At 49.4% G+C, this 24,274-nt stretch overlaps 1 protein-coding gene across 5 annotated transcripts in view; it reads left to right on the top strand.

Annotated features, from left to right (window-relative positions):
* GRAMD1A (GRAM domain containing 1A) overlaps positions 1–17,737 on the top strand; it is a 52,506-nt gene extending 34,769 nt beyond the window's left edge. For all 5 annotated transcript variants that reach the window (XM_083515232.1, XM_083515231.1, XM_083515230.1 and 2 more), the window contains 10 exons: positions 162–357; positions 1,026–1,169; positions 2,093–2,211; positions 6,208–6,350; positions 8,543–8,646; positions 9,375–9,560; positions 9,681–9,768; positions 14,179–14,286; positions 14,562–14,682; positions 16,008–17,737. In XM_083515232.1, the coding sequence (XP_083371358.1) occupies positions 162–357; positions 1,026–1,169; positions 2,093–2,211; positions 6,208–6,350; positions 8,543–8,646; positions 9,375–9,560; positions 9,681–9,768; positions 14,179–14,286; positions 14,562–14,682; positions 16,008–16,076 (1,278 nt within the window). In that variant the 3' untranslated portion in view covers positions 16,077–17,737. The remainder of the gene's footprint in view (positions 1–161; positions 358–1,025; positions 1,170–2,092; positions 2,212–6,207; positions 6,351–8,542; positions 8,647–9,374; positions 9,561–9,680; positions 9,769–14,178; positions 14,287–14,561; positions 14,683–16,007) is intronic.
* The last annotated feature ends 6,537 nt before the right edge of the window (positions 17,738–24,274 follow it).

Below are 24,274 nucleotides of genomic sequence, written 5' to 3'. Positions count from 1 at the left end.
CCACCCCCCACCCCCCGCCAGATGTCAGGTGCTGATGCTCAATGCCAAATGCGCAGCCAGTATTCCCATGTCTGGAAAACATTTGGAGAATTTTTTGCCCACTCGAAAAAGAGCAAACTCCTCAAGTGTGTCACTCACTGTGCCCATCCACTTCCTTCCAGCTGGCAGAGGACCCAGATGAGAACACTGACAGCCAAGTGGATGCCTCTTCCAGCCACACAGTGACCTCAGCAACAGAACCTCCCAGGGACGATTTGCCACAAGGGCCGCCAATGTCCCCCCTGGAGGGGGACCCACTCCCCAGCGAGGAGCTCCCCACGGACATGAGCAATTCTTCCTCCTCAACGCAAGATGAAGGTGAGGGCAGCCTCCTCCCCCCACTCCCTGTTAAATGGGGTGTGTGTGTGTGAATTGTCGTATGCAGATAATATGCAAATTTCTGTTATGGGCCCCGTGCCCTGACTCTTCTAAGTACCTAGCGGTGCCCCTGCTGCACTTGAAGCAGGCAGAGGGCCTTCTCAGTAGTGGTGGAATTCCCTTCCATCAGATGTCAAGGAAATAAACAACTATCTTGAGTTTCAGAAGACATCTGAAGGCAGCCCTGTTTTAGGAAGTTTTTAATGTTTGATTTTTTAAATCACTTTATTATTATTATTATTATTATTATTATTATTATTAATACAATGGAACCTCGGGTTTCAAACGTGATCTGTGCGGGAGGCATGTTTGCAACCTGCAGCGTTCGCAACCTGCAGCGCTGCGTCTGTGTGTGACGCGATTCTGCGTTTCTGCGCATGCGCACAGCCCAGAAATAACCTATTTCGGTACTTCCGGGTTTGGCGTGTCTGTAACCCGAAAAGGCGCAACCCGCAGCGATCGCAACCCAAGGTATGAGTGTATTCTGTTGGGAGCTGCCTAAAGTGGCTGGGGAAACCCAGCCAGATGGGCGGGGTATAAATAATAAATTATTATTATTATTATTATTATTATTATTATTATTAAACTCTTTTCTCCTTCTCCTCAAGCTGAGGTGGACGCTTTCTTTTCGGACCTGCCGGGGCGGTTGCTCATCAACACCGTTTATCATGTTGGAGCCGAAAGGCTGCAGCAGATGCTCTTCAGCGACTCCCAGTTCATACACGGCTTCTTGGACCAGCGCAAGTTCACAGGTAAGGAGGGCACGGGGACGCCTGCAAAGCTACATCCTCCCTTGTTGTTCAGGAGCAGGGTTTGGGAGGATGTTTCAAGCTGTAAAACAATGGATTCTGCCAATATCTGTCATTCTCCATCATTTAGACCCAAATCCATTTTGCAACACTGTCTTTTCGCCCCGATCCCAATTTACAGGAGGGCCACAGCTCAGTAACAAAGAGCCTCTGTTTTGCACACAGAAGCTCTCTGGATCAATCCTCAGCATCCTTAGATACTGCTGGGGAAAGTTCCTAAATGGAATCCTTCAGAGCCACTTCCATGTCCTGAGAATATTATTATTATTATTATTATTGTTGTTGTTGTTGTTGTTGTTGTTGTTGTTATTTAATTTATTTATTTATATCCTGCCCATCTGGCTGGGTTTCCCCAGCCGCTCTGGGTGGCTCCCAACAGAATTAAAAGCACAATAAAACACCAGACATTAAAAGCTTCCCTAAACAGGGCTGCCTTCAGATGTCTTCTAAAAGTCAGATAGTTGTTTGTTTCCTTGACATCTGATTGGAGGGCGTTCCACAGAGCAGGTGCTACCACCAAGAAGGCCCTCTGCCTGGTTCCCTGTAATTTTGCTTCTCGCAGTGAGGGAACTGCCAGAAGGCCCTCAGAGCTGGGTGGAGGCACTCCTTCAGGTGCAGTATACTCGAGGCCATTTAGGGCTTTAAATATCAGCACCAACATTTTGAATTTTGAAGCATACTGGGAGCCAATGTAGGTCTTTCAGGACCTACAGGGCAGGGGGCAAGCGATTCTTAAAAAACTTAGCACTGCATGATTTGTGTATTGATCTTAAAACTTTCACATACTGTTTCCCCCACTCCGTTTTTTTCAAAAGCACAACAACGAAGGAATTCCTCCTCTTGATATGTCCCCTTTTCTCCCGCAGACGTGGCGCTGACTTCGTGGACTGGCGACAACAAGTGCCACCAAAGCCGCGTCATCTCCTACACAATCCCCATCACCAACCCGTTGGGCCCCAAGGCTGCAGCTGTAGTGGAGACTCAGGTGTGGATGTGCAAAAGCATCTTCTTTTTTAAAAAGAAGATAGTGGGGGAGGGGAGCGTTCTCTTTTTATAGCGAGCTGACTGGATTTCAAAAAGCCTTTCAGCAATTGCTTCCTCAGAACCGTTGACGAAACAAAGAGCGGGGGGGGGGGGGGACACGGACGAATAGTAAGTACATTGGTACCTCGGGTTACAGACGCTTCAGGTTACATGCGCTTCAGGTTACACACGCTTCAGGTTACAGACTCCTCAGGTTAAGAACTTTGCTTCAGGATGAGAACAGAAATCGTGCGGCGGCAGCAGGAGGCCCCATTAGATAAAGTGGTGCTTCAGGTTAAGAACAGTTTCAGGTTAAGAACGGACCTCCAGAACGAATTAAGTACCGTATTTTTTGCTCTATAAGACTCACTTTTTCCCTCCTAAAAAGTATGGGGAAATGTGTGTGCGTCTTATGGAGCAAATGCAGGCTGCACAGCTATCCCAGAAGCCAGAACAGCAAGAGGGATCACTGCTTTCGCTGCGCAGCGATCCTTCTTGCTGTTCTGGCTTCTGAGATTCAGAATATTTTTTTTCTTGTTTTCCTCCTCCAAAAACTAGGTGCGTCTTGTGGTCTGGTGCGTCTTATAGAGCGAAAAATACGGTACTTAACCCGAGGTACCACCGTACAGCGAACCTACACATTACGTGCATTTGACTTGCGTGATTTCAACCATACGTGGCTGAAGGCAGTCTGGTTGAGGGGAAATGTCTGAAGTCCCAGGCAAGGCTTGCTTGGCTTCTGGGAATTTCCTGCACCATCTTGTAAAAGCCAAAGAGCACACCAAGTGGACCTTGCCTTGGAAGGAAGGAAGGCTGAGAGCTCAAAAATTCTTTTCGTGCCAGGTCCACTTGGAGTTACCTGGTGCAAAAAGAGCTTTTTAAAAATTTTATTTATTTATTTGGTTTTTCAGATTAAAATTTTACAGTCACATATCCAACATACAACATAAAAACAAGATTCCGAGGAATCTCTTGGACTTCCTTCTCCCCTTTGTGGGTCTTATTGTTAATCATTTCTTTCTGCATCTTTTATAATAATCCAAATCTTTTACCTCTCCATTGTATCCAAAATGCCCCATTAAACTCCCAAGTGATATTCCAATCCTCCTAACGATTTTAACTGTTTACAGTGGCCTTTAAGATAAGTTATAAATTTTCCCCATTCCTTATTAAAATTTTGGTGTTCCTGATTTCTGATTCTTCCAGTCATTTTAGCCATTTCCGGCATAATCTGTCAACTTGATCTGCCATTCTTCTCTGGCAAAGGGACCCCCGACCGTTAGGTCCAGTCGTGGCCGACTCTGGGGTTGCGGCACTCATCTCGCTTTATTGGCCCTAGGGAGCCGGCGTACAGCTTCCGGGTCATGTGGCCAGCATGACTAAGCTGCTTCTGGCGAACCAGAGCAGCGCACGGAAATGCCGTTTGCCTTCCCGCCGGAGCGGTACCTATTTATCCACTTGCACTTTGATGCATTTTCAAACTGCTAGGTTGGCAGGAGCAGGGACCGAGCAACGGGAGCTCACCCTGTCACGGGGATTCGAACCGCCGACCTTCTGATTGGCAAGTCCTAGGCTCTGTGGTTTAACCCACAGTGCCACCCACATCCCTCTTCTCTGGTAGGGACATGCAAAAAGAGCTTTTAAGCTCCTCCCCTTTCCTCTCTAGCAAGGTCCCCCCCAGTGTGCCATGTGAGCAGCGCAATGGCTCTTGGGCGTGGTGGGGCTGCTCTGACTTCCTATGAGATCTCACAAGAGGATCCTCACCACTTCTGAGAGCCAGCGTGCCTCCGGCCAAAGGATGTGCCAAGCACGAATTACTTCCTCACCAGCCACCTTACAGAAGGCTGACTGGCTATCCACATGTCAACTCCACAGGTTTTCATTGTCTGTGAGCGATTTTCACATACACAGGTGTCCCTCCACTTAACGCTGGGGTTACGTTCCAGGGCCCCGTGCGCATAAGTGAAATTATGTAAAATTGAGGGCACCTTCTAAGCACCCTCCCTGCTGCTCTCTTCGTACTAAAAATACTGTATCCAAAAATATCCACAACCAGAATTGAAGCTCTGGGGCGGGCAGGAGGCCGGAGGACGCACAGAAAAGTGGCTGCGGCTGTTGTGCTACCTCACAGCCCAGCTGCTAGGCAGTTAGGCTGAGCAGCGTAAACAAAGCCCTGCTGTGCCTCTGGTCTCTTCAAGGCTTCCTCCGCCTTCACTGCTTTCCTCTTCAGGCTCCAACTCTCTCCCATCATTTCCGGATTTAAATTGAATTATTTAATTCTTTCCTGACACTGCATGTGCGCACAGTCCAGTCACACGTAAGGGAGGGGATGACCGTACACATTACCCCTGGAACTGATCCCAGGCATAAGATGCGATTCTTCTGTACTGAGGGAAGTAAAATGCAAAAAGTACAGATAGTGAAATTCAAGATAAACAAGGTTACCCTTTGCACCAGAGATGACGGGTGATAAAACAATCCCATTTGGCAATCTGAGTTAATTACCACCTATATCGGAAAGAAAGCCATGGCCTCTGTTCAGACCAAAATGAAGAGTCTGACTCCTTGATGAATTGTAGCTCAGCAGTTTTGTACCACAGCTTCCCTTTCAAATTAGTGGACTTGAGTGTGGCTAAGTCAAGATCAGTGGCAGACCGTCCAGATAAACTGAAATGTTCCCCTGCTGGTTGTATAAATATTGTCATTTCTGTGGTGATTTTCGCGCAGGGCGGTTTGCGCCCTGTGTTTGTCCTCACAGTCAGGGCTGGCCCAAGGCATTTTGGCACCTGAAGCAAACCACAAAATGGCATCCCCACCCCCTGGCCAGGAAAGAAGGGGCGAGTGAGGATGTACATCAGGAATAAGGGAGGAATAAAGATCCACGTCTGGAACAAGGGTGGGAGGGCACCACCAATGCCTCCTCTTCATCAAAAGGCTGCTGTAGAGGCAACAACTGTTGTTGCCACAGCAGCAGGGGCAGCAGCAGCAGGTGATGCACTCCTTGGATCTGCTGCCTCTTAGGATCCTACCGCCTAAGGCGGTTGCCTCACCTTGCCTCATGGGTTGGCCGGCCCTGCCCACAGTTCATTGATCAGTTCTCCTTGGTGCATTTGGTTCTGAACAGAGAGAACGGCCTTCCTTCTCACTACAGTGGTACCTCTGGTTAAGAACTTAATTCATTCCGGAGGTCTGTTCTTCACCTGAAACTGTTCTTAACCTGAGGTACCACTTTAGCTAATGGGGCATCCCGCTGCCACCATGCAATTTCTGTTCTCATCCTGAGGTAAAGTTCTTAACCTGAGGTACTACTTTCAGGTTAGCAGAGTCTGTAACCCGAAGTGTTGTAACCTGAGGTACCACTATACAGATTTCGGTTAACTCTCTTTCCTGAGTTCATTGTTTTACCACCTATTGCTGCTGTCATAAAGGGTCACAGGGCTTACCTTGTATAGTTCTGAATCGTCACTCTCTGTATTTCTTCAGTTTAATTTCCTGTCCTGTCACTGCTTACTACCCCCTTCGTACCACAATATGTATGCATCTAAACCTACATATAGTCACATTGACAGCATATATTTAAAGCACATTGCTTCCCCCAAAGAATCTTGGGAACTGTAGATTACCCCTCACAGAGCTACAAATTCCAGCATCCTTAACAAACTACAATACCCAGGATTATTTGGGGGGAACCACGTGCTTTAGGCATGTTAAATGTGCTTTAAATGTATGCTGTGGGTGTTGCGATAGATAGATAGATAGATAGATAGATAGATAGATAGATAGATACGCATTAGTCCATGGAATCTTATGCTGCAATAATTTTTTTAAGCTTTGAAAGTGCTACAAGACTTTGCCAAGTTTGCTGCAAGCAAGTTAAGGTGGCTGCCCTTCTGTAAAATGTGTGCATGATTGCAGAACTCACAGGTCTCTCTTCTCCCCTTTCTCTCTCAACGGCCAGACTCTGTTCCGTACCAGCTCCAAAAGCGGGGGCTGCGTGGTCGACTCAGAAGTGATCACACAGGGGATCCCATACCAGGACTACTTCTACACAGCGCATCGATACTGTATTACTGCTGTAGCCAAGAGCAAGGCCCGACTCAGGTACTGGTCCCCCCCCCCTTGTCCCCGCGGCTTCAGGGCTGGTTTCCTCTCCTTTTGGCATGTTGACCCAGTTTATCTCTCGAGGCAAAACCAGCGAGAATCCCTTGGCACTGTAAAACAGGGGTGGGAAACCTGTGGTTCTCCAGGTGATGTTGGACTGCAGCTCTCAACATCCCTGACCATTAATAATAAGAATAAGAATAGTAATTTATTATTTATACCCCTCTCATCTGGCTGAGTTTCCCCAGCCACTTTGGGCAGCTCCCAACAGAATATTAAAAACATGATACAACATCAAACATTAAAAACTTGCCTAAACAGGACTGCCTTCAGATGTCTTCTAAAAGTCAGATAGTTGTTTATTTCCTTGACATTTGATGGGAGGGTGTTCCACAGGGCAGGTGCCACAACCGAGAAGGCCTTATGCTTGGTTCCCTGTAACCTTGCAGTGAGGGAACCGCCAGAAGGCCCTTGGAGCTGGACCTCAGTGAATGATGGGGGTTGAGATGCTCCTCCAGGTACACTGGGCCGAGGCCATTTTGGGCTTTAAATTTCAGCACCAACACTTTGAATTGTGCTCAGAAACGTACTGGGAGCCAATATAGGTCTTTCAGGACCGGTGTTATGTCGTCTCAGCGGCCACTCCCAGTCACCAGTCTAGCTGCCACATTCTGGATTAGTTGTATTTTACGGGTCACCTTCAAAGGTAGCCCCATGTAGAGCGCACTGCAGTAGTCCAAGTGGGAGAAAACTAGAGCATGCACCACTCTGACAAGATAGTCTGTGATGGAGCTGGTAGACAGCTGTCCTGGACACAAAATTGACATGTGCCTCCATAGACAGCTGTGAGTCCAAAATGACTCCCAGGCTGCGCACCTGGTCCTTCAGGGGCACAGTTACCCCATTCAGGACCAGGGAGTCCTCCACACCTGCCCACCCCCTGTCCCCCCAAAACAGTACAGTGGTACCTCAGTTTTCAAACAGCTTAGTTTATGAACAACTTGGAATTTGAACGCCGTGAACAGTAGGTGTTCGGGTTTGCGAACTTTTTTCGTAATCTGAACTGTTCTGTTTTGAGTGTTACACTTCCTTTTTCAGTGCCACACTTCTGTTTTGAGTGCTCCTGCTTGCACGGGAGTAGGAGCTGGATCAGGGCTGCTCAGCTGGGGAGGTGCAGGCACTGTCACACTTGCCATTGAGGGGTTCGCAGCTGGGGGCTCCTTTAAACTCCCCTCAAGGGAGAAGTTTAAAGGACCCCCACCTCAGCATCAGAAGCCCTGCACCAAATGAAGGCAGCCAGGCAGAATAGTTGCTGGGATGGCAAAGGTAGAGGCAGCCCGGCAGCTGCATCTGAGAGCCCCTAAACTGCTGCTGAGGCAGCTGTCAGGCTGTTTTTGCATTGCCACACGATGCTCTTTTAAACTTCTCTACTGAGGTGAAAACAGCCACGCACCCCTCAGTGGAAAAGTGTGACGGAGCCTGCACCTCTCCAGGTGAGCAGCCCCGATCCAGCTCCGACTCCTGTGCAAGCAGGAGCGAGGCAGGGGATCTCTCAGCTGGGAAGCAGAGGCTTTGTGCTCCCCAGCTGACATTCAAAATTAAAACTGAAGCTATCCAGAAAACCACAAAGCCAACAAACTTGCAACTCGTGAAAAAGCAGCAACACAACAAATTAAAAAAGCAAGCCAACCGCAAATGAATCAAAACCGCAAGAAAACATAAAACAACACCGACCCTAACCCTCATTCTAATCCATACCCTAACACTAACACTAACCCAGTCCTAAAATTAACCCTAACACTAACCCAGAAATGGTCTTGTTAGATAGTAAAAATAATGTTAAATTGCTGTTTTAGGGGTTGTTTTTAAAAGTCTGGAACAGATGTAAGTTTGAGAATCAAGGTACCACTGTACTTTGATCATGCCAGCTGAGTCTGGTGGGGCAACACCTGAAAGGCTACAGGTTTCCAATCCCTGCCATAGGAGTGTTTATCATGGAACCATACGGTCACAGAGTTGGAGAGAACCTCAGAGTAGTCTAACCCCCCCCTCCCCGTTCAGTCCAACAAAGAATATAATAACAGCATCCCCGGCAGATGGCCGTCTATCCTCTGCTTGAATACTTCCATAGAGTCTGTGGAGTGAGCTTTCACAGGCCGCTTCATCAGAAGCTTTTATTTCCTTTATTGCAGAGTCTCCTCTGAGATCCGGTACCGGAAGCAGCCATGGAACCTGGTGAAAACGCTCATTGAGAAAAACACCTGGAGCGGCGTGGAAGAATACTTTCAGCACTTGGGTATGGGAAGCAAAAGGGCAGAACTGCACTCCAGAAATCTGAGCACATAGGAGCACCGCCAGGGGCCTTAGGGGCTGGGATTGCCCCGTGCTTTGTCCCATGTGGGGGATCATAGCGCCCCGTAGTTTCAGTGGCCCTGGGTCTGGGTTGCTTTATCTGTGGGCATGTGGGGGGTATTCATGCTCTGGAGGAGAAAGCAGTGGTAGCTGGTGCTCATTGGGACTGGTAGGGTGGGGGGCAGGGAGCCCAACAGTAGGTGGCGCCAGAGTCAATGACTGGCAGAGATAGCTAATGCTAGTTTTGTCCCCCTCCTCCTTGCTGAATCCTACAAAGGCAAAACTGAGACTAAGGAGAAGGGACCTGACAGCCAGGGCCCTGGGCTGGTGGTTGTTGTTGTTACACCCTGTCCATCTGACTGGGTTGCCCCAGCCACTCTGGGTGGTTTCCAACAGATATGAAAACATAATAAAACATCAAACGGTTAAAACGTCCCTATAGAGGGCTGCCTTCAGATGTCTTCTAAAAGTTGTACAGCTATTTATCTCCTTGACATCTGATGGGAAGGTGTTCCGCAGGGCAGCCGCCACTACCGAGAAGGCCCTTTAGTTAAAAAGGCAGGCAGGTGGAGGGTTGGCAGAGGGCTGACAGAGGTTGGCAGGGCAGGAGCAGCCTCCCCTGGGAGTTTGCTATGGAGCTTTCAGCCTCCCCTCCCGCTCCCTCTGTTGCAGAGCTGGCGCTGGTTCAGGCAGAGAAGGCCCTGCTGGAAGAGAGCTGCCATGGCAAGGAGCCGCGGGGGCTCCTGTCCGGCCTGCGCCGCCGGAAGCGCACCCTGAGCTGGAGAGCCCCCCATGTCGAGCCCCCGCTCCCCACGTTGCCTGACGGTGAGGGGGCAGCCCGCACCATCCGTCCCTCAGGTAGGCCCCCCTTGCACCGGGGTCCAGCCTGTCCCCTTCCGCACTGGGCTGTCTCCCTGGATCCGCAGGGCACGATGCTTGCAACAGCCCTTGACCTGCGGGCCTTCTCCTTCCCTGCAGGCAGCCTGACCTTTCGGCTCTCGGAGCAGCTGTCGGAACAAGGCCAAGGCCAGACCGTCTCCACCGTGATTCTCATCATCAGCTTGGTGTAAGGCAGCTGCTGGCTTGGGAAACGGGGAGCTGGGGATTGGGGTGGGATCTAGAGTCTCTTAGGAGCTGACGTGGCCCCAGGCATGTCTATTCAGAGGTGAGTCCCACTGTGTTCAGTGGGGCTCATCTCCTAGCAAAGCACCCGCACACCATACCTGAAAGTGCCTAGCACCACTTTAATAGTCTTGACACCGCAAGGTCCTGGGAACTGTAGTTTTGAGTGTGCTGAGAACTGTTAGGAGACTCCTTGCAAGGGTACGATTCCCAGCACCGTCAACCAGCTAGGAAGCTGGCGGGGGGAGGGGGGAGTCATGACTGCTAATGTGGCATAAGAGTGCTTTAAATGTGCAGTGTAGACGTGAGCTGGATTGGGAAGCAAAGTAAGAGCACAACCTGTTCTTGTGTAGGACAAGCATAGGAAATATAATAATAATAATAATAATAATAATAATAATAATAATAATAATAATAAAAATAAAATAAAAATACATACAGTGGAACCTTGGTTGTCAAATGTAATCAGTTCTGGAAGACCGTTCGACTTTTGAAACGTTCGACAACCAAGGCGCAAAGGGCTGCTGCAAGTTCAATGGAGAAAATGGAGAAACATGCCTTGGAAGCCGTTCGACTTCTGAGGCGCGTTTGAAAACGGAAGCATTCACTTCCAGGTTTTCAGCGTTTGAAAACCGAAACGTTCAGCTTCTGAGACACTCGAACACAGAGGTTCCACTGTAATAGTAGTAGTAGTAGTAGCAGCAGCAGCAGCATGCCGCCCCTATGACTGGGTTGTTCCAGCAGCTCCCAACAAATTATAAAGCCACAGTAAAATATCAGACATTTAAAACTTCCTGATACAGGGCTGCCTTCAGATGCCTTCGGAAAGTTGTGTAGCTTTTTATGTTTGAACTCTGATGGGAGGGCACTACTGCTGAGAAGGCCCTCAGAGCTGGACCTCTGTGTCTGGGCTGAACAATGGGGGTGGAGATGCTCCTTGAGGTATACTGGGCTGAGGCCGTTTAGGGCTTTAAAGGTGAGCACCAGCCCACAACCCACGGTTGCCATGTTTAGTGCATCACACACATCCAGCCCGATGCCTCAAAGTGCACGATGCGAAGGTTTTCACTCACCACTTTCTCTCTTTGTGCTGGGTAAGGGGCGGGGCCCTGGTTCAGGGGCGGAGCACACACTTTGCATGCAGATTGGCCCCTGGGGCTTCAGAAAGACACTGTGGCTGAGACCCCAGAGAGCCACAGCCTCTTATGAGCAGCCAGTACTGGATGAGATCGACACATGATCTTCTTCTGGTAGCAGTCAGCTTCCTGCGTCTCTTAAACCTCGCCCTCCCATTTCTGTGTGTTGTTCTGCCGTGAGAAAGACGCAAGAGCAGGGTCAGCGGCCTTGCTTGTTTAATAGTAATGGTGAGCATTTGGGGGGCGGGGGAAAGGGAGAGACTCAGGATAGGATCCCCTGCTTGTTTGGGTTTTTTTTTTCCGGGCCGGAAGCACGAGCAAAGCGTCACACGTCTCTTTCTTTCCTTCTTCCACCTCTGCCTCCGCACAGGATCTGTGTGAGGTATCGTATGCCAGTTTCACTCCCCCAACTGTGCTTCTGCCTCGGGCCCTCTTTGGACCTTGCCCCTAACCTGAACCCCATCCTGCACTGACCCTGCTGTTGACTCACAAACACCATCCCTTGCTTTGGATGCTGACAGATAACACCCCAACACCTCGCCGCTTATGCTCTTGCCACCCTCCTCCCTGCCGCCACAACCATCTCCTCTGGCTCCCTGTCCCTGAGCCTGTTTGTCATCCTCCACTCGTCTGTGCATTCCTTCCTCCACTCCTTTTGTCCTCCACTTTCTCCCTGCACCCTCCCCTGCTTGCCCCTTTCCCCTTACTGGTTGTCTTGTACTCAGGGCTTTTATCTGAATTAAAAGCAAAGGAAAAGGAAAATAATGATCCATAGACAGATAGCCTGAGTTCTTTACTCTGGCTAAGTTATATGAAGTTGCATACTGCTTCCTTATCTTTGCCTGTGCCTGGCAGTTATGGCAAGGAACAAAGTGCTTCAGGACACACCAAAGTTGTGTCCCCCGACAGCTGGGTGGCCTGCTTAGCCCTTCTCTTCTCTCTTCCTTGTGGCTTCTGACCCCTCATCCCCCAATCTCTGCCTTCACATGATCAAAGCTTAATCTGTGAGCCAGGGATTTTCCAAGAGAGAGAACAAGAGAAAATGAGAGGGAGAAAGAATGTGAAAGAGGGAGAAAGAAAAGAGAGGCTGCAAAAGAAAAAGCATGTGAAAGAGGGAATGCAAAAGAAAGAAATCTGAAAGAGAAAAATGCGAAAGAGAGAAGGCGATAACGCAAGCAAATGTGAAAGAGAAAGCAAAAGAGAAAGAAAACAGTGCGAAAGAATGCGAAAGAGAGAATGTAAGAGAGAAAGTAAGAAAGTGAGAGATAATGCAAAAGAAATAAAATCGAACAAAGAGAATGCAAAAGAAAGTGAGAAAAAGAGAAAGAAGACTACTGGCATGTTGAATTTTGCATCCAATATAAAAAAAATGTGCAAAATCATGGATTACACAGGGATCAAGTCTTGTTGTATATTGCTGTCCTTCAGCTCAGGCTGAGTTCACATAGTGCATTTGCAACATGATCTGTACGTTTTCGATATTATCGCTGCAGCCTCCACTTGATCACATAAAAACTAACCTGGAGGGATCATCACAGACTATTGTCTCTTATCGCATCGGGCTGTTTTCCTAACAAGGGGGGGAGGGGGAGAATGCTTGCTACCACTTAAGCTAAATGGCGCAGACCCATGCTCTGTCTCAACCACCCTCACCAGCATCTGTGTTGAATCCCTGCATTTACTTTCTTTAAATACTGCGCTCTAATGAGCTACATGCTATTGATTTCCCAAAGAGAGATGTCAGATGCTGGCATCATCCACTCAGCGTAGCATACACTAATAGGCACTCATGCCTTGTATTTTTAATGCTCTGAGCAGGGAAGCTGCAAAGGGTTGTGCGTTCTTTCTTAGAGCCAAATGTAACTGAGCAATATTGCAGGGCCTGAACGTGGGTCCTCTTGTTTGCAAAAAGGCTGAAGGAGCTGGGGAGGGGCCATAGCTCCGCAGTCGAGCCAGAAGTGCCTGGTACATGCGTGGATAGGTCCAGAAAGTTAAAACACACGGAGAAGAGCTATAATTCCATGGCAGAGCACATGTGCTTTACAAAACACATGCTCAGTGAAGTTCCCGTGTTCTACCTGTGCTATTGCAAGCAAAAAGTAGCAGGCGATGTGAAAAGTCTCTGTTTGAGACCTTGCCAGTCCACAGACAATTTTAGGCCAGATGGACAAATAACCTGACCTGATATAAGGAGGAAGACTTTCCCCTTGCTCCTAACACCTTGTAAGTCAATAATAACTAGACAGGGGGACCCACAGTGGCCTAGAAAACCTCTGACTGAATTGAAAAACCTGTTTTGAGGGGATGTGTGTCACCTGGCTGAATGCCAACATGGTGCCCACCCCCCAGGATATTCTACCGCCCATCACCACTGAACGTTAACCAAGCTTGATTGGGCTGATGACATCTGGAGGGTACTTTGTTGGCTGCCTCTGACAGTATCTAACAAAGTAGTTCCGTTAGCTCAAGGATTTCTAGTTGCACAGCAGAACTTCCTCTTTTGCACCCCCTGCATCTTCCCCAGATATGCTCTGGAGGACTGGGGGAAACTTGAGAAAAGATTCAGGGCATGCTCCTGGAGGGGAGGGTGATGGGAAGTTCCACTGTGCAGCCAGAAGCCCTTGCGCTCGCGGAACTGCTTTGTTGGATACCGCCCACCGAGCTGTTTCTGATGCTAGACCTTCTCAGAATAGACCCATCAGAATCAATGAACTTGGCTAGGCTAGGTCCACTGATTTCAGTGGCCCACTCCTGAGTTAACACAGGGGCTCATCCACACTTCCACTTGCCCTGTTGACTCACACTTTCTAGGCATGGATCCGAGTGATTTCCCTCATGCCCCGCTCCTTTCCCAGGGGAAATCCACCCTTCAGTATTAAATCAGAGCAAACGTCATTTTTGCTTCGATTGAGCGCTAAAGAGCTGTTTTCCCTGGGGGGGGGGGGAACAGTGGGACAAGAAGAAGTGGATAAGCCCATAGTTGAATATATATGTTATATAGGCAAGTAGAGAGATCCCTTCATGTAGAAGAGTAGCATGTCAGGGAGAAGCTGGCTGATAATGCTTCTCTTTGACATTATAAATTTCTACTTGTTTGTCTTTTAAATGTAGAGGCTGAAGTGGTTCGAACCAGGCACGGGTTGGCTGCTTCAGCAAGAGCTTGGCCCGAGTGGTCCCTTCTCCTTCCAAGCCATTTCTCTCTCTCTTTCTCTCTCCAGCCTTGTGGTCTTGGTTATCCTGAACATGATGCTGTTCTACAGGCTCTGGTCTCTGGAGCACACAGCCCGGACCTTTGAATCATGGCAGGCCTATGCGCTCTCCAGTGGGTAAGGAACCAAGAGAGAAGTGTGAAGAATGCGACCTTTTCTTACCTTTATGATCTGAAACAATTGTTAAAATTGTTAAATGCGTTGGCAACATTCAGTTAGAAAGGAGGTGAGAGGGGAAAGTGGGCTGCATTTAAGAATACTTGTGGAACTGGTCTGTGGCGTAGGAGCAATAGCACTGTGGAGGAGCACATAAGGCATGGAGATGAGGGGGGCTTTGAAGACGTTTCCCTGTTGATTGCAGCTAAGAGTACACACTCTCTCCTCCCTGGCAGAAAGCTACCACAAACGGCATCTGAATGGGCCGAGATCCTGGAGCTGCAGAAGCGGTTTCACAGTGTGGAGGTTCAGAAGTGGAAGCAGATCCTCAAGGCCTCCGTGGAGCTTCTAGATGAGGTGAGGTCTGCAGCTTGGGGTATCGCGAGGGCGCTAATGGGGAGCTAATTTGAACACTCTTGTTTGTGTGGGAATGTTGTGGATAGTAGGGGAGGATATATTGATTAAATGTTATCCTTCCTCACTCACGCTAGCGAGCTAGTAGCAGAGCACATTCCCTTGTACATTGCTGGAAGCTAGTTGATGGATTCGTGAGAATCATTTGAGTTAAGCAATCCAGTCTGGCTTGTCCAGATTGGATTGTTCCTGGTAAATCCCCTTTAGTTTCCCTCTTAAAAACAATAATGACACAGCAGTCTTCCTTTAAAAGTAATGATAAGGTTTACTTACGTTCAGTTCACAGTATAGTCCTGAAGGCAGGCTATATCTTGTAGTTACAGTTACAGAGAAAAGTGTGGGTTCATCCTCTGTGAGGCATGAGCCCATGCGCTGCTGGCTGAGAGCCAGCAGACAGCAAAAGGCAAGATGGAGAAAAGGCGAAAAAGGGAAGGTGGCTGTGTGACCAGCCCATTTGTAGGGTCTGCTAGGGTCATGCCCATCTACCTGGTCACACACAGGGGGAGGATGCTCCAAACAGGAAGTGGATGCGACAGGAAGTCCTCCTGGCTGGATCAACATTCCTCTGTGTGTCCACTCTGGGTAAACAGGAAATGTTGTGTTTGACTGCTTCAGTGATGTTATATCTCACAGTTTGATCCAAGGCAGCCCTACTCAGTGGAAGTTAATGGCAATAGCACCATTTTTCCACAGAGGATGTTGGGGGGGGGGCGTATCTAGTCCTAGTCACTTCTTTGGTTGGCAGATGGATCTGTGTCACCAGCTCCCCTTCTCCTGCCCTGGGTAATGTTTGGGGGCCTTGGAGACAGCAGGGGAATCTCTGGCAGTGGTGTTTTCTGCATGCTTGGAGCATTTGAAAAACACAAATCCTTTGCACATGATTGCATTGGGATGCACAAAGGACTGAGTCCTTTTCAGTGCTAATGTAGGAATATTTGTGTTGGGCTTCCTTTTCTCAGTCTTCACAAACCCCAGAGTTACTCTGTGTTTCTCTTCCCCCTCCAGCCTTAAGGAGGTGTGAGGTGAAGGGGGGAGGATTTGAATTAGGGTGCTGAGACAGAGTTGGTTTCCTAAACTTTGCCGCCCGCAAGCCATTTTCCCAGTTGAAATCCCTCTCTCTGAAGCTGTTGTTTGCACCACAACAGATGGGGTTTGGGAAGGAGACCCTGCGGCTACCACAGGCCCTGAGAATAAAACCGTTCCTGGGCCCCATTGCTAACAATGACCACTCCTTACTCGGAGGGCTAACACTGTCCTCTTCCCTCCAGATGAAAATCTCCCTCGAGAAGCTGCACCAGGGCATCACGGTGGCTGAGCCCCCCTTAGAGCCGGAGTGAAACCCCCAGCGCTCCCTCTCTCCCAAGGATGTTGCTCCGAAACTACTGCTGGGTCGGTGGCACCCACCTCCCGTGGCCGGCGTGCGACCGAGGGGACGACATTCCACTCCTCGCCAGACCAACAGCTGGACCTTAGCCTCAAGAGTGCCACTCGCAGTGATGGATTCCACCGCCACCACTTTCCTGCTTCGGGGATCTTTCTCCCGGAGCATCTTCCTTCTCCCTTCTTCTCTCTGAGGGTCTCTGCAGTGACTTCATTTTATCCCCTCCCCCTTTAAGTGCTATTTATATTCCTCACAGGACCCCAGAGAGCTTTTGACTTCTGCTGCTCCAGCATCCTTTCTCTACCTTCTTTCCAGCTGTTGTTCGGAGTGTGTGTGACTGGGAACTTTAGTGGACAGGTGGCGGTGCCTGTATCTCTTGTGTTGAGATTTCACCCAACAGCTGGGACAGCAAGGACCCGCTTTCCTCCTCCATGTTGAGGGCAATCGATCTGCGATTTCCTTCTCTCTCACACACACAAGTGGTTGAGAGATGGGAAACCAAGAGTCCGTATTGAATCCTTCCTTGTTCCCTCTCCTCCTGTTTCCATCCTTTGGCGAGCCCGTTTGTTTTATTAAAGGGATCTTCTCGACAACATTACCTCTGACAGAAGGGGGAAAGGGTAGGCATGGCCCTGAACATTATATGGCCAGAAATCTGATTTACAGAAGTTGGAGAGCTTCTGAGACCCTTGACGGGGTTCTGTGCCCCTTGCCCACGTGAGAGTTAACCTAGAGCAGGGATGGCCCTCCAGATGTTGATGGACTACAGCACCCATCATCTCTGACTGCTGGCCATGGTGGCTGGGGCTGATGGGAGCTGGAGTCTAGCAATATCTGGAGGGCCACAGGTTCCCCATCCCTGACTTAAGAGCATGCCCAGGCAAGGGAGCCAAAGGCAGCTGGGTAAGCAGCTGGGTCAAACCCACCAGTAATCCTATTTATGCATTTCCATCACTGGTGTGGGGGTGGGCAGTGAGTCCAGGAGTACCCTAGTCTATGCCGAAAGCTTTCTGGCTTTCGGAGGTTTCTGCTGTGCCAGCTGCCCTAATCCGTTATTTTCCGCAATGAAAATGCCAAACACAGCTTTTTTTTTTGGAGAGGAGGGCAGTCTGAAGGAGTGCAGCACAGTGGCCACAGAGTCGGGGTTCCTGGGTTTTATTTTTATTTTTTTTACTCCCATGTGGACAGCAACACGCTCCTAGACTCCAGGACTCCTTTGCCCGATTCCTCCTAGGCCCGTCTCCAAGGCAACAAATGGGCTTTGCCAAGGCCTAGCTGTACTGTCACTTTAAAATGAGGTTGCACTGCCAGTCAGGGCCCCAGGTGCCCTTCAAGTACTGCCTGAGGGGGTTTCTAATCTTGAAATCCACCCCCTCCTGGGGAGGGGGGTGTGTCTGCTAGCCCTATGTTCTCCACTCCCGACTCAAGACCTTGGAAGGCCCAGGTTTCTGACCTCCCCTTTTCTCCCTTCTTCCCCCTCACCAAGGTTGTGGCGAGGGGGCTCCCCCCCCCCAGTTTTGTAGCTGTGTTCAGTGTTAACGATCCTTTGTGTTCAAGGTTCCACAGAGGTGCTGGGGCTTATTTATTAGGGAGCGGAATAAAGACCGTGGATCGGAATCTCTCTGTGTGTATATGGGGAGTGTTTTTAAAGTGTGTGGTCTTCTGTGTCTCTTCCACCCCTGTCACTAGGGAGCTTGAGTGATCCATGTTGTAGGGGCGTAAGTCACAAAGGGCCAGGCTGGGCGTAATCCTTTGTAGCACTGGGGAGTTGCAGAGGTCCGGAAAGCAAGCGATCCCTTGCAGTAGCCATAGCAGGAGGGCCGAAGGAAATCTGCTTTCACGGTTAATGATTCCAATAGATCCTGGCAAAGGATAACAAAAACTGTTGTTCCATTGAGGAGGTGCAGTGGGTCAATGTGTCTGGCTGTTAACCAGAAGGTTGGTTGTTTGAGACCACTTAGGGACAGTTGTGGGTAGCCTTACAGAGGGTTGGACTAAATGACCGTTGGGTCCCCTTATGAGTCTATGCTTATTTTTTATGACACGTACAACCCATCTCACTTGCAAGAAGCTTAAACAGCATGCCTAGTCCCTGTGCCCTCCCCCTTTCTATTTTATCCTCGCAAGAATCCTTTGAGATAGATTGGCCCAAGATCACCTAGGGAGCTTCATGGCCGAGGGGGTCCTGAATGATGCTTCTGTAGGAGCAGTGCCTCCCAAGGCTTGATCAAGACTTCATAGCCCTGCACTAGTGCCTTCTCCATCCTTCCTGACACCTACGGGGTTCAGCTGGCTTCTTCCCAGAAGGGCTGTGTTCTAGTTTTTTCCTTCAGGTGTTCTGGACAATGCATGGGAAGGCTGCCCACCGTGAGGAGCCTGTCATGTGAGGCTCCTCCTTGCCCCCCCGCTCCCCTTGGCTGCATCTAATGCTAGTCACACCCAGAGCCGACACGCTAAAATGAATGGACATGACAAACGTAGGTCCATTTAGTTCAGTGACTGCCCTTGAGTAAAACTGAGTTGGGTATAGCTCTTTGTCAGTGTTCTTGGAAGAAGCTTCCCTAAAAGATGGCACCCTTCCCCCATCCCTACCCAGGCAATAATAAGTTGCAGGGGTGTGTTATCTGGACCATGTTCTCAGATCATGATAGATAGATAGATAGATAGATAGATAGATAGATAGATAGATAGATAGATATCTCATCCCACCTCACAATTAAAGGTTCTCTAGGTGGCTTGCAGAAACACACACACATTATTTTTGTTTTAACCATGAATTATTTAAATGACATCCTCCCATCCCAAAAAAGGAATCCAGACCACAAAACGATAAGACAAAAGCAGCAGTTAAACGACGATAAAAATAACACAGAAGACCTCAACCGGCTGTGAAAGACAATCATTAATAGCCTGGACAAGTAAAATGGTCTTGGCTTGACATCCGAAGCTCCTCAGAAGGGAACCTTGAGGGAGAGTGTTCCAAGGTCAGGTTGGCACCATAGGGCAATTTCCCCAGTTGCTACCAGCCTAAGATTGTCTCAGGAGTGCCATATACTGGCAAGTGGTTCTTTCAGCAGGAGACAAAGGTGGGACCCAAGAGACCAAGAGGATGCTCTAGAGTAGAACATGCCCACAAATCCTCTACCAGCTCAGGACCCACCAGGTAGATCTCTGGGTGATCTGTAGTAGATTGACAAGGATTTCATACTCCTTATGGTTCATAGTAGAACAGCAAAATGATTCTCTGCCCCAACCTGCCATAATTATATTGCTAGAATGGAGGAAACTTGGAATAACCAGGAGTGGATTTTTGTGTGGAACGACTAGGAGCTCAGTTCACTTCTGGGCTCAGAATTCTTTAGTTCCCTTTTTGCACGAGGCTATGATTGATGGATCTGGGGGGTTGTAGTAAAAAGCTAAGTACAGCACACAAGCCTGTCTGCCCACCTGCGCTCTACGGCTTGCGGAATCTAGTTTGTTTTCCTTAAGAACCCAGAAGCTCACCCACCAGTCAGATACAAGTGATGGGAGTCAGGTGGAGCAGAGTGAATTTCCTGTTGTGTGTCGGTGAACTGGCAGGAGGATGGGGAGGAGGAAGAAGGTCCCGGCAAGGGGTATGGGACACACTGGGGCAAGCTGGGGATGGGGAAGGAAGTATTCGCAGAGAGTTGGGATGGCGAGGGCATGGAGGTCAATTCGCAGGATCCAGAGCAGCAGGACCCATTCCCAGGGCCAAAGAGACCCCTGGCTCCACAAACATGACGGGCTCCGAGGCGTAGGGAGCAGCGGGCAATGTGCTCCAGAAGGCTGAGGCAGCCAAGGGCCCACAGCCCAGCTCCCTAGCTGGCCAGGTGGGGCTCACTAGCTCTGGGAGGAGGGGTGTGATTCCTCAGCCGGATTGGGCTCAGAACAGGTGAGCTCCACATGCCTGCAATCTGCATGAAAAATACAAAAGGGAAGCAGAGCTCAGGTGCTGTGTCTGCTCAGCTGCCCAAGTTGATGGACCTTGACTTGGATGCTCCTGGACCCCTACAGGACTCTGCTTTGGGTTTGATTGGCTCTGGGCTGTATCCTGACTGCTGGACTTCAGACTTTGCTACTTGGATTGATCCTGGACTTTGGACTTTGTTTGTGTGGCTTGATCCCTGGACTTTGAACTTTCGACTGGACTTGCTGCCAGATGGGCCAGGGGTTCACGACCCTCACTGTATTCCCCACAGCCCACTGAGCTGCATATACAAGTAAAAATCTACATACGCAGTTCTAAGACTCTGAGCCAGTGTGGCATAATGATTAGAGTGTTGTACCTGGATTCAAATCCACCCTCAGCCATGGAGCTCATTGGGTGACCTTGGGCCAGCCACCATTTCCTAGCCTATCCTACCTCACAGGGTTGTTGAGGATGAAATGGGGAGGAGAAGAACCATGTATACCACCTTGAGCTCCTTGGAAGAAAAGGTAGTATATCAACAACCATTGCAACCACCACCACCACAAAAGCTTCAAAGAAAACTAATAAAAGACAGCCTACTGACAATCCTAGTTTACAGGTAAGGAGCACTGCTAGAGAAGTGATTAGTACAAGGTCAGCCGTAACAGAGGTTTAATTTTGTTTTACTTTGATAGTTATTTATTTCAAAACTGCTGGAGTTCACTTCACCATGCCTGTGTCTCCTTTCCCCTTTCTTTGACCGACATCAGAAAATGAAAGAGGGAATTGTTTGAAGAGATACATAATTAAATGCTTCTTTTGTGCTTCGTAGGCCTCTCGCTCCCCACAGGCTCTGTGCGCCTCCTTCCAACATCCCCCCAGCAGCAGAACGGTAAATTTTTTAGTAGCTTTCTTCGGCTTTCTTTGCAGAGGGAGGATAAGAACATGGTGGTTCTCCTCTCCTTGGTTTTCAGGATCTGTTTCTGCTGCTGCGGGTTTTTTTGAGGGTGAAAGGTTGGCCACTAACTGAAAGTGGAGCCAAGGCTCTTCTGGGTCCAGCAAGTCCAAACAAGGTGCTCAGAGGGGAGAGGCAGGCAGGGAAGGTTATCTCATTGTTAGCGGCTGTCACACAGACATCTGCTACTGCCAGCAACATCCTGCAAGCCTCTTGTGATTTCAGCGCCGAGCTGCCTGCATCTTCATAGTTCTGAGCGACATCATTTTGGGGTGGAGGAATAGGGGAGGAAATAAGAACACAAAAAAGCCCTGCTGAGTCGGATCAAAAGCCTATCTAGTCCAGCATGCAAAATGGCCAGCCAGGCACAGGGGAAGCCCACAAACAAAACCTGAAGGCCTTCATGTCCTGTGGCAGGGCTGGGGAATCTCAGAACAGGGGGCTGAATGGGACCCTCCACCACTCTTGCCTGGCTCTGGGCACTATCCCCAGGGCACATCCCCTCTTCCCAAGCTCTGCACCCTCCTCGAGTGCTTGTCAGGAGTGGGTGTCAGGAAAAAGGTCAGCAATAAATTACATGGCATCAGTGAAGTTAACTCTTTATTCAAGAAAACTAGGTCGACTCGGGAGGACAGGCCTTGTTAGCACAGCAACTCATCCCAGTAGACTTTGCCCCTGTGAGGCATTTCCACAGTTGCCTGTCTCCTTCTCTCCCAGGTCCTTCCCAAGCAATCTGAGACTCTTCCGCCGTGCCCATCTCCCTCTTCATAGCACTTCTGGTTCTGGGAGACCAGGAGGGAAGGGAGCTGGTTTCTTCACCAGCCTGACTCATCTCTGCCTCTGGGCCTCCCTCCTCTCCTGCTTCCGCTTCTGACTCTGATTCTGGACTGCTCTCTGCCACAGACTCTTCCTGCTCACTAAGCCCTGTGACCTCTTCAGCTTCCGGCATCACCTCCTCCCAGTCCTCTCCTTCTGACCACTCATGGTCGTCCCACCACCAGTCCTCAGGCTCTCAGCCTTCTTTCCTTGGGGGTTCCCCAGGTGCTGCCTTGCACCATTCCTCTGCATCTAGCCAGTTCCTGACAGTCTTGGCTGAAATGTGTCCTTGGCAATGCCTCCCCCTTGCCAGGATGGAAGATGGAGAGAGGCATGCCCAGGCACAGAACCCAAGGACAGTTGGGTGATTGAAAGACAGCCTACAGCATATGCGAAGGATCACATCCATTGCTCCGCCCGCTTTCCCCTCTGACCCCGCCTACCACTGAGATATAACACCTGGAGGGTTACCCTGGTGGGCACGCAGCCCTCTGCTCATAGTTGCTGACCCTCAGGATCCCTTCCAAATCTGTGATTCTATGAATAACAACAGGAACACGGGTGCAGGTGAGGCACTCTAGCAGTAGTATGGGGATTGGTTTCTATGGGTTCACACTGCTGTGTGTTGCTGTAAACCAGTGTTTAGGTAGGAACAACTGGACGGCTTTTTATGCCACAGCCATCGCTTGGATCAGAGGAATTATTATTATTATTATTATTTGCATTATTTATACCCCGCCCATCTGGCTGGGCTTACAGTACATATTAAAAACAGTAAGGTGTCAAACATAAAAAAACCTTCCTGATACAGGGCCGCCTTCTGATGTCTTCTAAAAGTTGTGTAGTTCTTTATCTTCTTGACATCTGATGGGAGGGCATTCCACAGGGAGGGCGCTACTACCGAGAAGGCCCTCTGCCTGGTTCCCTGTAACTTCACTTCCCGCAGGATTCTCTTCTCAAATGGTAGAAGAACTCCCAGAAATGGGGTCTCTCAAGTAAGCTCACGGTACGGCCTACTCTGATGGGCAGTGTGGCTCAAGTCTTCCTGCATTGCAGGGGGTTGGACTAGATGACCCTTGGGGTCCCTCCCAGCTCTACAGTTCTATGATTAACTCACAGTGTGTTAGGCTCACATGCCTTTCCCCACCAACCTTAACGGCTCAGCTGAGACAGCATCTCTGAAGGGCAAAGGGACAAGGAACCATGCTGGAGTCAAAGAGGCCCTTGAAAGCTTTGCTTGCTGCTCACAATGGGGCAGAGGAGAGTGGATGCTGACCCCCGGGGCACCGGGGCACCGGAGTGGAACGGGAGTGATCTCCATCATCGGACTCCCAGGCAGGCAAGTGTGTGTGTCCATTAGCCTTGCATAAGTGAATGATGCAGGAGCCTGTTATGGGAACTGGGAGATAAGGCTGAAATCAGAGAATCTCTCAGAGCCTGGGAGATGGGGAATGTTACTGTGAGGCATTGTGGGAGGCAGGTAGATGATAAGAGGAAAGAGAGAGAGGGTTCGTGACTGATGAGGAATATACAAGACTGCACCTCTGCAGTGCTCATTAAATCAGTCCCGAGTAACTGCCGCCTGCTGGTTTCATGTGTGCATTCACAGATTAGAATTTGAACCGCTCATTAGCTTGCACAGGGAGCTGCCTTAACCCCAGATGAGACCAGTGTTGGAAACTCAGATATACAAGCTAGGAGCCAAATGGCTCCTTAAACCAGGGTTGCAATTGCCAAAACGAAATGTCTAGTTGCCATTTTGATGCCAGACCCCGCTGGAAAGTTGTATTTTTTGGTTCCTGAATTTTTTTCTGATTGTGGCACATAAAATATCACGGGTAGAATTCTACAGGGTGTGTTGTTAAGTGTGTGGAAACAGGCAAGACCCAAAGATCGCTAGACACGCATTTCCAGATGGAGGAGATGTCAGGTGACATCCTGGCACTCGGGCATCTTCACTTGGTCGCACGCGGCTGACAGCTAGGTGCAAATTGTGCCTGGCGAATTCCGAACACTGGATCAGATTATTTGTCCCATCTAGACCGCTGCTGCCTACTCTTGACTGACAGCATGGCTTTCCAGGGTCTCAAGCAGAGAAAGGCATTTCACATCACCAGCTTCCCCAGCCCCTCCAAATGGAGACCTGAGTGCTTGCTCCAGGGACCTCAACATACAAATTGTGTGCTTCACAAGTAAGCCACTTCTGAAGCCATCATGGCTGGTAGACATCAGGAATCTGATCATTAAAGCTATCTATGTTTCAATACATCTGTTGGGGTGAATGCTATAGATAGATCAGCCTTGTGTTATGTCAGGGGTTGCCAACTTTTTTAGGCCCAGGGGAACATCTGGATTTTAAGCATCATAGGTGCCACCCCTCTTGTCACTTCTCGCTTCCTCAGATCAGCCCCCTGCCAATATAGGGGACACAAAAACACACACACTTTGCTTT

Source organism: Podarcis liolepis (genome assembly GCF_965112155.1).
Source record: "Podarcis liolepis genome assembly, chromosome: 7".
NCBI lineage: Eukaryota > Metazoa > Chordata > Lepidosauria > Squamata > Lacertidae > Podarcis > Podarcis liolepis.
Note: the sequence above shows the minus strand (reverse complement) of the source record. Positions and strands in the feature narration are given on the sequence as shown.